This window comes from Octopus bimaculoides, chromosome 12 (genome assembly GCF_046866305.1).
Source record: "Octopus bimaculoides isolate indiv1 chromosome 12, ASM4686630v1, whole genome shotgun sequence".
Taxonomy (NCBI): domain Eukaryota; kingdom Metazoa; phylum Mollusca; class Cephalopoda; order Octopoda; family Octopodidae; genus Octopus; species Octopus bimaculoides.
Window position 1 is genome coordinate 50907723 of NC_142939.1, and position 16954 is coordinate 50924676.

The window sequence follows — 16954 nt, forward strand, 5'->3', positions numbered from 1 at the left end:
GTTAGTCTTTTCAAAACTATGTAGGATTGTATTATCTAAAGTATTCTTCTCTTTTTAAAATAATCCGAGTTTGATTTAAGGAGGAGACTTAGCTGTTATTTCTAGTTAATTGAATGACTATATAGTAGCAGCTCCCTTGTTGGTTATCTTGCTTCTTTAGAACTGTCAATTCTCTGTAACAGTTTCATGAATGACTGTCTTCCTGTCGAAGGAAGTTGATATCACAACTGTTTAATGCCATGGGAACTGAGATCAGATGGCAACAACCAGAGGTAGAAATTAAGAAAAAAAACAAAAAAAACTTGAGATAGTATCATCATCATGACTATAATAACCATCATCATCATCAATAGTGTGACATTTATTTTCTTCCATGCTGGCATGGATGAGACAGGTCATTTTCATTAAGGTTATGTCCAGTGCAGTGCTAACTAGGTCATGTAACTCATTGAAAAACCTTCCTAATATCACATACAACAAAAACCAGTCTGCATAACTATTGTTCATACAATAAGCGGATCTTTTTTAAAACGGGGGCCACATTTTTCATTAACGAAAGACTTTGAAACTTGGAACACTGGTAGAATGTGTCATATAAAACATCTTTTTCTCTTAGTCTTCTTAAAAAAAAAAAAGAAATCCATAAGTTTTTCCATGTTAAAGTTGTCGTATTTCTGTAATTTCAACCAATCACTGACATCCATTCAGCCGATATACATTAAGTGCCGACTACATAAACAAACGATTCTGAAACAATTAACCCTAACCCTAACCCTAGGGTTTAGGGTTAGGGTTAAAGCAAATTTAAAATGAAAAAAGCAAATAAAACGAAGGTATGGAGATTAAATACGCTTTACATCGCTTAATCAGCCAAAGGAGTAAATGTAAACAATTGAATACTTGTCAGTGATTGGTTGAAATTATCGAAATAAGACAATTTTTTACATGAAATAAATTCGAATACAAAAATATTTTTCTGTTCTATAACACAAAATAGATAAGTATACGAAGTTTGAAAGTCTTTCCGTACCAAAAACACTACGTAAAACATTAATGAAAAATGTGGCCCCCGTTTTAAAATAGATCCCAATAAGCTGCTTAAAAACCCCACATCAAACAGGAATTTCAAGGTGATTGTTATTGTTATGAGGTCATACAAGTCTCGTTGCCTGGTTGGTCATTGTCAACTGTATCAACTTGTGCAGCCAAGATAATCTTGTGGGAAAATTTTGTAGGTTATTGTCAAATTTCATTATCATCATCATTGTTGTTTTATCGGCTAAATTTCCATACTTGCATGAGTCAGAGAGAATTACATCAGGGCAGATTTTTCTATGGCTAGATGCCCTTTCTGTCACCAGCCACTTTACAGAGTGTACTGGGTGCTTTTACATGGCATTTCATGGGTACTTTTATGTGGCACTGCATGGGTGCTTTTACATGGCACCACCATAAATGCTTTTTTTACATGGCATTGGCACAGAACACTTTCAGTTAAATGAATTGACACTATTCTATTGATATCTTTTGCTGAACCACTAAGTTACAGGGACATAAACACACCAACACCAGTTGTCAAGTGGTGGTGGTGGACAAACAGACACACATGCACACACACACACAATGACTTGGTCATTTTATAAGTGTTTGTATCTCCTTGTCTTGACATCATGTGATTGGAATTGAATGATGTTCATTTAAAACAACAGTCTACAAAAAACATGTCTGGCCATGGGAAAATATTGCTTTGCTTGGAAACAGGAGGGACATGTGGTAGTAGGAAACTGCCTCACTAAACTCCACCCAACCCATGCAAGCATGGAAAAATGGATGTTAAAATGATGATGATGCATACATAAGCACATGTCCCCTACCCCCACATGGACTTCTTTCAGTTTCTGTCAACCAGATTCACTCTCATGGCTTTGGTCAGCCCGCAGCTATAGTAGAAGACACTTAGCCAAGGTGCCATGCAGTGGGATTGAACTCTGAACCATGTGACTGGTTCTTACCACACAAAACAAGCAGATTCTTATTTCTTTATTGCCCACAAGGGGCTAAACATAGAGGGGACAAACAAGGACAGACAAGGAGATTAAGTCGATTACATCGACCCCAGTGCGTAACTGGTACTTAATTTATCGACCCCGAAAGGATGAAAGGCAAAGTCGACCTCGGCGGAATTTGAACTCAGAACGTAACAGCAGACGAAATACCGCTAAGCATTTCGCCCGGCGTGCTAACGTTCCTGCCGGCTCGCCGCCTTAAAGCCTTAAAATAGGCAGCTTCTTACCAAACAAAATAAAATAAGAAACTTTTACAAATTGTAATTACAGGCTAATTAGTGCTGGTTAGAACTAGTTAGTATGGGAATTAAAAATTCCACAAGTCTAATTAGATCTAAAGAAATAAGCTATCCAAACTCAAAGCAGAAAAAAATAGCTGTTGTTATTGCTTAGACTCGGGTCAGTTCTGACTGTGCATACCTATGATTTTAAAGAGATTTCAGACATAACTACTACCATTCTGCTCTTCTACTGAGCATCCTTTATCCAATGTATCTCCCCCTTTTGAAGAGGGTAGAACAATCTTTCCATAACCAAGAACTGCTTTTATTTAACTCTTTTGATACCAACCTACCAGGGACCATTCTTGGTTCTATGATACAAAGTTCCAATTTTAAAATTATCTAGATTAAGATCGTCCATAAAAATTTCATGCTAATTTATGATTTATACATCAGCTTAATAATAAAGTTATTTTACTATATTCCTCATTATTTTCAGAACTAATTGAATTTCAACAGAAATTTGGTAACAAAAAGATTTTAAATGAATTTTCCTGTAGAGCTCCCACTCATTTCAAAGAAATAACAACTCATTAATCCAATTTAATTAATTAACAACAAACTTATTCTCCCAGTTTCATTTCCTAATTAAAATAAATTTGTATCTGAATATTTATATATAGGTCTAAGTGTGGCTATCTGGTCACAAGTTGTGTGTGTGTATGTATGCATGTGTGTGTGCGCGTGTATGTGTGAATGTATGTACATGTGTGTGAATGTGTGTGTGTATGCATGTATACCTGTATACAAGCATGCATGTAAATGCTTGAGCATGTGCGTGGGCGTGTTGCTGTCTCCATACCTGGACCTTTCATGCTAGTCATAAATGAATGTCATACAAGGAGTGTCCTTTGTTTCCAAAATTCTGTAAAAGCATGCTTGGTCATGGGGAAATAGATGAGGGTTGGTGACTGAAAGGTCATCTGGTTGTAGAAAATCTGCTTCAACAAATTCTATCTGACCCATGCAAGCATGGGAAAGTGGACATTAAAACTATGATGATGGATGATTTGAGTAATTGTCTTTCCTTTGGATAATATTGGTGGTGTGGGTGACAACTGGTCTTCCATAAATGCTTGGGTGACAACTGGTCTTCCATAAATGCTTGGGTGACTACTGGTCTTCTATAAACGACCTTGCTCGGACTTGTGCCTTGGAGGGGAACTTTCTTGGTGCAATCCCATGGTCCATCATGACCAAAGGGAATCTTTACCCTTTACTTTAAAGATATATTAGCTATACAGGTACAATTTTTTTTTATATACAGAACACAGGTATTTGAATCAACCAAACACACACTGTAAAATGAAAAGCACAGTCTAAGAAAAGAAAAATAAATTCCTTGATGAAGGTCTTGGCTGAAAATATCAGGATTTGGCTGTTTCTTAATTCCCCTAGCATACAGACATAGCCAAATTTGCACATACTATTAACCAGCCGACTAGAGATTACCACCTTTACCTCTACAATACAAACTTTGTTTTAAACCTTCATGTCATTTCAAACATCAGTTTAACAATGACCAAGTTATTTTACTAAATTCTTTATTATTTTCAAAATTAAATGAACGAAAGCTCTGTATAATGGTAAAAAAGAGGTTGACCCTATTGATAGCAACCCATCTAAAATTGTCCCTAGTTCTATGAGGCAAGCATTTAAAAAAAAATGATTTGAATTAAAACCTTCCATCAGAATTTCATGTTAAATTATGTTCCAAGCACCGAATTCATAATGGTTAAGTTCATTATCATCATCTTTATTGTTTAACTTCCGCTTTCCATGCTAGCATGGGTTGGATGATTTGACTGAGGACTGGTGAACCAGATGGCTACACGTGCCAGGAGTTATTTTATTAAACTCTTCATTATTTTCCTAAATAAGCAATGCAGTTCAATAGAAATAAGGTAAAAGAAGGAATTGACCAGACTCTCTTGGATAACAGAAAATAATTCTTTGATTCCTACTTACAGTTCAAGAATGAGAATGACTTCAGTCTTTGTCTCAAAGCACTCGTACAACTGAACAATGTTTGGATGGTCAAGTTCACAGAGAATTTCAACTTCTTTCCTGATGTCTTCGATACTGGCACCTCTCCTACCTCCCGCACGACGTTTCCGAATGTACTTGGCAGCATATTCTTTACCAGTTTCTCTCTGTTTGCACTTCTTCACCACAGCAAACTGGCCACTGCAAATAAGCAAATAAAACATAATGAGAACAACAACAACAACAACAACTTCTAACATTGGCACAAAGCCACAAATCTGGAGAAAGATAAGTTGATTATTTCAACTGACTCCTCCTCCCTCTCCCTCTACTTGATTGCTACTTTTACTTCATCACCCCACCCATGGTAAAGTTGACCTCAGCAAAACTTGAACTCAAAATGTAAAGAGTCAGAACAAATACTGTAGGACAGTTTGTCCATTGCTCTCTTGATTTTCTCAATGCACTGCAATAATAATAATAATAACAATGGTATCAAATTTTGGCACACAGCAATTTCAGAGGAGTGGGGTAAGTTGATTATACTGACTCCAGTGCTCAACTGGTACTTACTTTATCGACCCTGAAAGGATAAAAAGCAAAGTTGACCTCAGTGGAATTTGAACTCAGAAGGTAACGAGTCGAAAGAAATATTAATTTCAAATTTTGGTACAAGGCCAACAAGTTTAGAGTTGGGTGACTAATCAATTACATTGACCCCAGTATTCAGCCGGTGCGTATTTTATTGACCCCGAAAAAGGATGAGAGACAAAGTCAACCTCGGTGGAATTTCAACTCAGAATGTTGAGGAACGTTAAGATGAATGAAATGCTGCTAAGCATTTTGTTCGGCATGCTAATGATTCTACCAGCCTGCTGCCTTCCGAACCGAATAACTTTTACTATCACCACTAATATCCTTTCTATTATAGGCAGAAGACCTGAAATTACATCAACCCCGGTGCTCAACTGGTATCTACTTTATCAACTTTGAAAAAATGAAAAGCAAAGTCTTGGCAGAATTTGAACTCAGAACACAAAGATGGACCAAGTGTTGCTAAGAATTCTGCCTAGCATGCTAACAATTCTTCCAAATTGGCACCTTCTTTTGCCTATGGTAGAAAGAATTATCATCTCACTGGAAACAATAGTTTATCTCAACTGGGATGGTCATCTTTGGCTTTTATCCTTCTGAACTAGATAAGTACAATCACAAATGTGTAGTTAAGAAATTAGTTTCTTAATTAATTACTGTGTCCATCAACCTATCTACACGAGTGGATAAACTCAACAAAGAGTCAATGACCACCCAGCAAACATCACAAATTTAGTGGATGGGATTCTATTAAGGCCTTTGAGTCAAGCATTACTAACTCTCTCGGTCACTCTTTGCAACTGGTATTTACTCTCTCAGATGTATTGGTTTTCGTTTATCTATGACCCAGGGAGATCAGGACAAGAACAACCCAAGGTGTTTTAAATTAATCCTAAGATTATCTTTCACATTGCCAGAAACAACAGACACTAGCCATTATTAAGCCTCGCACTGTGAAATCAAATTTCCCATTTAATCTAGGATTGTTGTTAAATATGTACAATAAATAAATAAATAAAACGATAAAACAAAAGGAAAAAAAACCCATAGCCTCAATAAACTTGACATCATATCTCAACGGAAGATAGTTTCAAACATGACATCCACTAACAAAAGCTAGATTGGTTTATAAAACAACTTTCCACACTTAAGGCTTTTGAAATTTTGAGTGGATATATCTGTTTTCTGTAGTAGAGGGGTTAAAGCTGTAATTATTGTCAATGAATCAAATCCGAGGTTTTGTTATTTTTCAATAATCTTATTTTTATTATGTATTTTTCCAGTGCAATCGAGAGCAGTTATGTGAACTTTGTTTGTTCAGTGTTTTCTTTGGCTTTTGTGTTCTCTATTGTGTCGAAAGTCCTCTACATAGAGGTACAAGCTTGGTTTATGGTTAGAAAAAATTGCTTCCTAAACCACCTAGTTTTAGATTCAGTCCAATTGTGCTGCATCTTGGGCAAGTGTCTTCAACTAGAGCAGGGGTTTTCAAACTTTTCTGGCTTTACCTTTAGGGACCCCCTTATAAATGCTTCTGAAATTTATACATAAATATTTGCTTAAAATAACATATTTTTACATTTATTTATTTAACAGTATTTAACAAATAGGTTTATTGTCAATTAAAAGTTTTCGATTAAAAAAACATATATAAAATCAAATTGCCCATAAAAAGTATTTGCTGTCCACGGACCACCTGTGGTTCGCGGACCACAGTTTGAAAACTCCTGAACTAGAGCACTAGGTGAGCCAAAGCCTAGTGAATGGATTTCGTGGACAGAAACTGAAAGAAACCCATTGTGTGTAAGTGTGTGTGTTCAAATGCTACTGAGGTTGATTTTGCCTTTTATCCTATTGGGACCAATAAAACAAGTAGTGGTCGAGCACTGTAAAGTTATTTTCATAAGGGTTGGTTTCCCAGTTTCTATGGTCTATAAATTCCCCCCCAGGATGGGACGCTGGTCCGTCACAAGTTCGCTCATTTTTGCCAGCTGAGTGGACTGGAACAATGTGAAATGAAGTGTCTTGCTCAAGAACACAACGCACCACCTGGCCCAGGAACTGAAACCACAATCTTACGATCAGGAGTCCAACACCTACAGTGCCTCAAGCACTGGGATCAATGTAATCAACTAGCCCACCTTCTCCCCAAGAATAATTAATATTATTAAGGTGGTGAGCTGGCAGAATCTTTAGCACGTCGGACAAAATACCTTGCAGCCCCTCTTCCAGCTCTTTACGTTCTGTGCTCAAACTTTTGTTCAAGCATTTTGTCCAGCGTGCTAAAGATCCTGTCACCTTGCCATGTTTCTGGTGTGATGATAATAAAATGATAACAACAATGGTTATAAAGAGGAGTACAAGACAACAAAATTATCGTTTGACATGAATTAATTTTCAAAAGAGAGAGTAATATAAATGTGTGAGACAAGCTGTTTGCCAAAGTCATATCACTTCAGCTTTTGGTCTCAAGTGTTTCTCTGTGTGTGTGTGTGTGTGTGTGTGTGTGTGTGTGTGGTGTGTGTGTGTGTGTGTGTGTGTGTGTGAAATGAAATAATCTATTTCTCTATGCATGTGTTTGAGTATGTGTGCACGGGTGTATATTCAAGCAGTCCACAAGATTTATTAGTTTGTCTTTTTGTTTCTAGTAGTTTTCCACTGTGTGTGTGTGAGAGAGAGAGAGAGAGAGAGAGAGAGAGAGAGAGAGAAAGAGAGAGAGATAAAGAGAGAGAGAGAGAGAGAGAGAGAGAAAGAGAGAGAGAGAAAGAAAGAGAGAAAGAGATAGAGAGAGAAAGAAAGAGAGAGAGAGAGAAAGAGAGAGAGAGAGAAAGAGAGAGAGATAAAGAGAGAGAGAGAGAGAGAGAAAGAGAGAGAGAGAAAGAAAGAGAGAAAGAGAGAGAAAGAGATAGAGAGAGAAAGAGAGAGAGAGAAAGAGATAGAGAGAGAGAGAGAGAGAGAGAGAGAGAAAGAGAGAGAGAGCATAAGCCATGTGAGTGTGTGTGTGTGCATACAGGCAATCCTCAAGATTAGACCATTTGATGTTCATACTCCTCAAAGTTTCAGAAATCTGAAGAGTGCAAAAGTTTAACCCTTTTGCAACCATATTTTTGCTGAAGCACACTGCTTTCATCATTATTAAGCTAATATTTGGAACATAGATTAACATGTTTGTTGGCACTCCGTCATTTACGACGTCAAGGGTTCCAGTTGATCCGATCAACGGAACAGCCTGCTCGTGAAATTACCGTGCAAGTGGCTGAGCACTCCACAGACACGTGTACCCTTAACGTAGCTCTCGGGGAGATTCAGCGTGACACAGTGTGGCAAGGCTGACCCTTTGAATTACAAGCACAACAGAAACAAGAATTAAGAGAGAGAGAGAAAGTTGTGGCAAAAGAGTACAGCAGGGTTCACTACCACCCCCTGCCGGAGCCTCGTGGAGCTTTAGGTGTTTTCGCTCAAATAACACTCACACAGATTAACATGTAGTTTTCATGAAAGGCTTTTAATTTAAACCACTTAAAAAACAAGAAGTTTGCATCATAGAACCAGGAACAGTCTCAGGTGGGTTGGCATCAAAAGGGTTAAACAGAGGAATGTCATGGACAACCTGTGGCTGTTCTATTGACGAATATTTAGTAGTGGCATTTTAATCCAATACACCATAATTAATGGGTGTTTCTTTGGTCTAAAACCGAACCAACTGGAGCAATATCTCAACCACATTAACATGGATAAATGTGGCAAGTGCATTGATGAAGGCGATAATAGGACAGAAAAATACTGATGTGTGTGTGTGTGTGTTCATAATGTAGAAAGAAAATATGTGCAGGACACATAATTGCATGTATACACTTGTACAGACAAGCATATACAGACATATGCATTATTCTCAGATAGCAATGCTATTATGTATGTGTTCATATTGTAGACACAAAATATGTATATAACACATACAGTTACACATGTATGTATTATTCACATACATATACTTATGTATGTGTGTGTGTGTGTGTGCGTTGTTTGTAGACATAAGTACAAAAAACATACACATATGCTATATATATACATATAGTTATGTGTTTGCTCATATTGTACTTAAATGGACATATAGATGTACACACACAATTTCACACACACACACACACACGAACAAAAATACCTACACACACATACATGATGCAAGCACACATACACAACCCAATTTCTAAACATGCACAGAATACAATGCTGCAATCACATTGTTTTCAATAAATAAAATAAAAGAATTGGTTCAACTGGATAACCTGAATAAAACAAAGAAAGAATTGTATTTGCAGAACTATCGAGACTTCTATCAGACATCATGCTTTGTGGCAGTTTAATTCGGCTGCCAGGGAAACGTCTAGTAAGTGTAAAGAGATGGAGTATGTGGTTCAAAATTGGTTGTTTTTACATTTTTCTCCCCACCCAAATAATCAGTAGATTATAATAAAATTTGAAATATGTAATACAAAAATTCAAGAGAAGACAGATAGAATTGAGAGAAGATTGAATGATTTAACTATCACGAAGTTGGTTGGTTGTTTGTATTTTTATCTGTGGCTTAGAAACTGAATGTAGGGTGACCTAGAAAAATGAACTTTCAGTGTCCTAGAAAATGTCTTTGGTATTGCATGAGTGTTGTAAATGAATGCCATTCATTTCCAATATTCTGCACAAAACATGTCTGGCCTTGGGGATATATTACTTGCTGGGAAACAAGAAAAGGTTGGTGCCATGAAAGGCATTTAGCCTATATATATATCCTCATTTAACGTCCACTTATCCATGCTTATATGTGTCTGATGTAATTCATTGAAGCAGATTTTCTATGGCTGAATCATGCACTTCCTGTTTAAGTTAAGTTTTGTGGTATTATGGCCCATTCAAGTAGGGGGTGGTTGTTGACTAAGATGTATTCCAGTATTGGTAGCCTATGATAGGATGTTTTCCTTCTTTGATTTGTCCTAGGATTTTGTTAAATAGAGCAGGGCCTGCTGAGGAAAAGAAACTGTGCTGCAGTGAATTTATGTGTTGTGATCCTGAATAGGGGGCTTATAACACATGGCTCCAGCATTGGAGGAATTCTGAATCTAATGTTAAGGTTGTTTAAGTGATGCTGGTGGTATATTCTTGATATATAAGCAAAAAAAAAACAAATGTGTTCTTACTTATTTTATTCCTGAAATCTTTCCTACATTGGGTCTGGAAGTTAAGTGAACCATGAAAATACATACCGGAATATGTGTGTGATTTTACAAATACATGTATTTGTATATTGATGAGTATATTGATCTGTTCATGTACATGCATACTTAAGTGGTAGGACAAATCCATATATGTACATTAATATAGTCGTGAGTGACCATATATGCTGTTGATACATGGATATGCTATTCTCGGCCATAACTTGGTGTCATTATTAAAATACCTCGATTCAATAATATCCTGCAAATAATTATGTGTGTGTGGGTGTGTGAGTATATATATATATATATATATATATATATATATATATATATATATATATATAAGTCATCTAAAAGTCTATAAGACAGGAAAAAGATGCACTCATATATTTGTCAATAGAGTGCATATATCATCTGAAGTGTACAGTATTATATATCCACCATGGCTGATCTTACCAACTGGTTTTGCACTAGGAGTACAATGGAGTGTTAGGTGACAATCTGATTATATAACCTTACGCTCATCAGAGGTAGCTGATATGGAATGAAATATGGTGACTGCTCTCTATTGTTGGAGGTGAAAGGACACATCCGGTTTGTAGTTGCTGTGAAAAGATGATGAAACAAACACAGTAGGGGATTTAATTAAGGGTTATGTTCCTTGGTACCAAGACATCGCCACTAGGTTGGTTTGGTGTAAGTCGGCAAGAGCTATCATGAAGTGCTTGTGGGAATTGTGGGCGATATATATATATATAGTGTGTGTGTTGATTTCCCATCTACACACTAATGCATTCCTCCATCCATTCATTCAGCAAACTTCAGCACCCATTCATTAGGTGATCAGCTAACCAAATATGGATGAGGAGAATGACTGGGTGGATGGATGGATGGTATATCTCTGACTGGTAGAGATGTTCCTGTCATGAGTGTTACCTTAGCTATGGCTCAGATAATGAAGAGCAATAAGAAGGAGAGAGAGAGAGAAAGACAGACAGACAGACAGAGAATGTTGTGGGAGTGAAACAAAGAATCCTTACTTGCTTATCATTTATCGACATCAACATCCTTATCATCATCATCACCATCATGTACACATTAGAAACACTATATTGAAGTTTTTTTTTACGTATAAACTAACAGTGGCCAATGAGCAACTGTTGAGTTGTGGAGGTAACATTATCTTTGGGTGTATATATATGTGTGTGGATGTGTGAATGCACGTATGTATGGGTATATGATGTGTTTGTTTATGTGTGCGCGATTATATTTGTATTTTAATGTGCGTAGGCATTTGTGTGTATTTCTGAAAGTGTCTACATTTGTAAATGTATGTACACAATTACGCATGTAGAATAGCATCAAGAATATATGTAGGTATATATGTTATATATATGTATATATATATATATATATATATATATATACATATGCAGAGAGAGAGAGAAAGAGAGAGATATTATTCACCTACGCACATCTATGTGTGTATGTGTGTCCATATATATATATATATATATATATATATATAATGTATGCATGTATATGTATACACACACACAGTTAGGTAAATGATTGTGTTTACAAACAAGATGAAACAAAATAATATTCAATACAATAAATAAAGCATTCTGTGAAACCGAAACTTCGTGACTTGTGACTAGTTTCATGTTCCTGTGTATGTGTGTGAAAGTGAGCATGCATCATAATATTTGCACAGATTTTGTGAATGTGTATATGGGTCTATACACCTGTGTACATGTAGCTATGTGTTTGGTCGTTTATACCAAAACACTGAACATATATATATATACACACATCATACACAAAGACATATAAACAACATACACACACTCACAAACACATAAACAAATATATATATATATATACATATATATATATATATATATATATATATACATACACAGATGTATTTATCACCCCCTCCACACACACACACACACACACACACACAAAACATTACATATACACACATTTACATACACCTCCTTTGTCCTTAGATCAGATCCTATCAATTTTCATGGACGTGTGTTCGTATTTATATATAAAGCCACACACATACAAATACATGTATTTGTGCATATGTGCATCTATCTATCCCTCATTATATATATACATAAACACACACACACATATATATATATATATATATATATATATATATATATATACACTTTATTTAAAAGCAGCAGAAATATAACAAAAAAACCGTTACTCTGAGTTTCACATTCCCGTTCATCGGATGAACGGGAACGTGAAACTCAGAGTAACGGTTTTTTTTGTTATATTTCTGCTGCTTTTAAATAAAGTATATTACTCTACCTCTGGTATTTGAGTACTCTTTTTTCCACCTTGTTGCACATTTCATGTGCTTACTCCGGTATATATATATATATATATATATATATATATATATATAGAGAGAGAGAGAGAGAGAGAGAGAGAGAGACAGAGAGAGAAAGAGAGAGAGAGTACAACCAAATATGATAAGACGACATTAACACTAAGGCATCCAAATCTCAAGCACAGTAAGTGATATGAATGACTGGGAGACACTCAATGAAAGTTGAAGCTAAAACTGCCACCACCCTCACCGATGCTGAAGACACTTCAAGTAACACCACCACCACCACCGCCACCAACATTGCCATTATTACACATCGAGATTCAGAAATAACTGGGTGGAGGAGATGCAGTATGGTGGATGAGGGAGGAGATGCTAGGTAATAATCAAATAGGTTACAGCTATTAGATTACCCAGAGATGTTGCATGGGTGGGTGGGTGGGTGTGGAGACGAAGGTATTGCATGTATGTGTGTGTGTGTGTGTGTGGTGTGTGTATATGTGTGTGTGTGAGTCAACATTTAACAATGAGCAGCAACAACATACAGCAAAGACTCAATGGAACACCGTTTCTGACATGGAACTAAATTCTAGCAGACACTTCATGGCCACACCCTCCCCTCAGCCTTACACCTAAACTAGAAGCATTATTATTAATTGTATTAGTATTATTATTGTTATTAGTAAGGCACCAAGCAGGCAGAATCGTAAGAATGCTGGACAAAATGCTTAACAGCATTTCTTCTGCTCTTGCATTCTGAGTTCAAATCCCACCGATTTCGATTTTACATTTCAGCATTCTGGGGTCAAGAAAATAAGCACTGGTTGAACACTAGAATTGATGTGATTGACAAACACTTACCACCACTAGAATTACTGGCCTTGTGTCAAAAATTTGAAAGAATTATTGCTATTGGCTGAGGAGGTGGATGGAAGAACCAGAAAAGACAAGTCTTCACAGCACACAAAATGAGATCAAAGATTAGATTTCTAACCACATGGTTCTTGGTTCAGTCCCACTGCATGGCCCTGTAACTTTGTGGTTTGGCAACAGAGCCTGATATAAGTATCAGCCATAAAAAGTAATGAAGTTGATTCATTTGACTAAAAATTTTTCAAGGTGGTGCCCCAGCATGGCCACAGTCTAATGACTGAAACAGGTAAACTATAAAGTTTGCAAAGGGTGGGGGTGATGGGAAACAAAGTGAGGACAAAAAAAAAAATCAAGACTTGGGATATGATATAGAATAAAGTGGGAATGGTGAAAGAAAGTGTCTTTGGTAGAGATAGGGTGATAGTGGTGGTGGTGGTGGTGTAGTTAGTGGTAATGGTGGTGATGTAGGTGGTGGTGTAAGGGATGAGAAATCCTTGTCCAACATTTCCTGACGGGCAGAAAACATTAAACACATCTGAGTCAATATTTAACTTTTTGGGTGTCAAACATCAATAAATTCTTCTGTTTAGGTAAATTTACCTCTGTGAGAGAGAGAGGGGACGGGACGGAGAGAGAGAGAGGGGACGGGACGGAGAGAGAGAGAGGGGACGGGACGGAGAGAGAGAGAGGGGACGGGACGGAGAGAGAGAGAGGGGACGGGACGGAGAGAGAGAGAGGGGACGGGACGGAGAGAGAGAGAGGGTGGAGGGGGGAGAGAGATGGCTGTTGGACGAAGACGGATAAAGGAAATAAAAGACCTATTGGAATACATAGCTATTAAGTCAAAATCTGTATTGTTGTTAGTGTTGTTGTTGTTTCCTGTCTAGTGAACTTGTACATAACAGTTTCATACTGACCACTGAGCTTTCGAGTTTAAAAATTTTTTTTTTTTATCAAGTGTTCAAATCTACCTTGGGATTAAGGTTGACTTTGTCTTTCATCCTTTCAGGATCAATAAAATAAGTACCAGTTGAGCGCCAGGGTTGATGTAATTGATTATCCCCCTCCCCTAAGAAATTTCAGGCCATGTGCCTATAGTAGAAAGGATTATTATTATTATTAATAGTAATAATAATGATGATAATAATAATTGCTCGATTTGGAACAGCAAGAAAAATTCTTCATATCTAAGGAAACTGGTTGTGACCCAGTATCAAGGACATTGATTCTGAATGTAAAGCATTTGTGCACATCACAAATAATAATAATAATAATAGTAATAATAATAATAATAATAATCTGATATCAGAAAGACAAACACACAAAAAGGCAAATAGAGACAGACAGACACATGCAGATAGATAAGACACAAGCAGATGGATATGTGAAAACAGCAATTCTTTAAATAGTCTTATCTGCAGGGTATGTAATGACAAAATGTGTTAATACAACAAGAGCAAACAATTGTCTTGTACACAGAGGCAACAGACACATGTATAGATGCACGCACACACACACACACATATACACACATTTGTGTGAGTGTGTGTACATAGAAGTCTGTATCTGCTGAGGTATCTACAATCATATAGAATCCCACACCATCTCATATCAATCCTATTTCCAATAGACACCAATTGCTCACACTTCCAAGGTAAGCAAATGGTTTCAATCACAGAAAGACAATGTAAAATATTTGTAATTTACAGACAATATTGACAGATCACAGTCGTGACAAGCGTTGTGGTGGTGAGTGTCAATATTATGGAGTTGTCAGTATTCTACTATAGTCTTAGTATGCTTGGTTGCAGTGGTTAGACATACTTGATTTAGTGTGGTGGTTGCACGGTTAATGGAGGAAGAAAAAGAAAAGAAACGCCAGAGGAACCCCAACGTTTTAATGTTGGAGGGATTGACATTGCCATAATGAGCTGAAATCATTGTGGTCACTAGCTAACAAATGATAAGGAAGTGGGTCCCAGTGCAAAATCTATGTAAAGTTTAACTATGACTTCTACTTACTAACCACCATTGTTCATAAAACCCTGTGGTAAGTAGTTTGCTTACTGACCACATGATTCTGGGTCCAGTACCATTATTATTAAGGACTCACACAGTCTAAGTGATGCCAGTATGAGACAAACAGAGCAAGCTTAGCATGGAGAGAACAGATCCCTCCCTCCCTGCTCACTACTCTCTTTCTCTCTCTCTTTCTTGCTCTCTTTCTTGCTCTCTATTTTTATTCCACATCTTAACTGATACCAATACATCACAAGAAATTCTTCTATAATCACCTTGCCTCTTCGACCAACTGACACATGCAGGTACACACACGCAACAGTCTTCCAAGATAAAAGGCTGGAGAATCAGTGAAGTTCATTTGTTTCTTGAGCCAAAAAAACCCCACACAATATGAGCATCAAATGTGTGGTTTTAGTATGGTCTATAGTTTAATGAGACAGAGTGGGGAGAGAAGAGGTAGGAAGGAAGGAAAGAGAGAGAGAGAGAGAGAGAGAGAGAGAGAGAGAGAGAGAAAGAGAGAGAGAGAGAGAGAGAGAGAAAGAGAGAGAGAGAGAGAGAAAGAGAGACTGACAATGAGAGATAGGCAAAGAAAAAAAAGATCAAGGATTCAACAAATTGATTGACAAGACAAGAATTAGATTGGTTGGTATCAGTAATTAATGACAGGGTTTCGTATGCGATGAGCCTGGGTCTTGTTTTTAAGATGTGTGTGAGAGAGAGAGAGAGAGAGAAAGAAAGAGAGAAAGAGAGAAAGAGAGAGAGAAAGAGAGAGAGAAAGAGAGAAAGAGAGAGAGAGAGAGAGAGAGAGAGAGAGAGAGAGAGGAGGCTTCACATGATGAGCAGACTCATTTTCAAAGATGAGAGAGAGAGAGAGAGAGAGAGAGAGAGAGAGAGAGAGAGAGGAGGCTTCACATGATGAGCAGACTCATTTTCAAAGATAAGAGAGAGAGAGAGAGAGAGAGAGAGAGAGAGAGAGAGAAGTGAGTTTTTATGAGTCATGCCCTGCTTCAAAGATAAGATGGATGGGAGTTTTTTGTACATTAAGTAAGAAATGTCAGGATTAATCTCATCTGATGGCACAAAAACACTACTTTTATGCAATTTTATAGACTGAGAGAGAAAAATGAAAAATGATAAAGAGAAATGAAAGAGATAGATAGAGAGAGAAAGAGATGAATAGAAATAAGAGAGGGAGAAAGAGAGAGGAAAAATGAAAGAGACCTAGAGGTGGATAGAGAAGAATTTGACATTGTGTAAAGTAGAAGTGTTAAAGGCTTACAAGTGTTGTGTTGGGAGTGGGTTTAGGGAGATGGGAAGAGAAGAAAACAAAACAAACCCCACACCCTAAAAGACGAAAAAAAAAAAAAAAAACGTAGGAAAAAATCCAACAACAACAAAATTTGGCATCATAACTCATTGGTGATTAACTGTAGCAAACACTTCTGGAAGGTAAAACACAAGAGATCCAAAGATAAACAGACAACAGGAGTAAAGTAATTAGTGAAGAATGTAAATCAAAGACGAAAAAAAACAAAAGGCCTTACAACAAACAACAACAGAGGT

General features: G+C 36.9%; 1 protein-coding gene across 2 annotated transcripts in view; it reads right to left on the bottom strand.

Annotated features, from left to right (window-relative positions):
* The window catches only part of LOC106873719 (death-associated protein kinase 1), a 218266-nt gene that overhangs the window by 107411 nt on the left and 93901 nt on the right, over positions 1–16954 (bottom strand). For both annotated transcript variants that reach the window (XM_052972187.2, XM_089361056.1), the window contains exon 2: positions 4316–4534. In XM_052972187.2, the coding sequence (XP_052828147.1) occupies positions 4316–4534 (219 nt within the window). The remainder of the gene's footprint in view (positions 1–4315; positions 4535–16954) is intronic.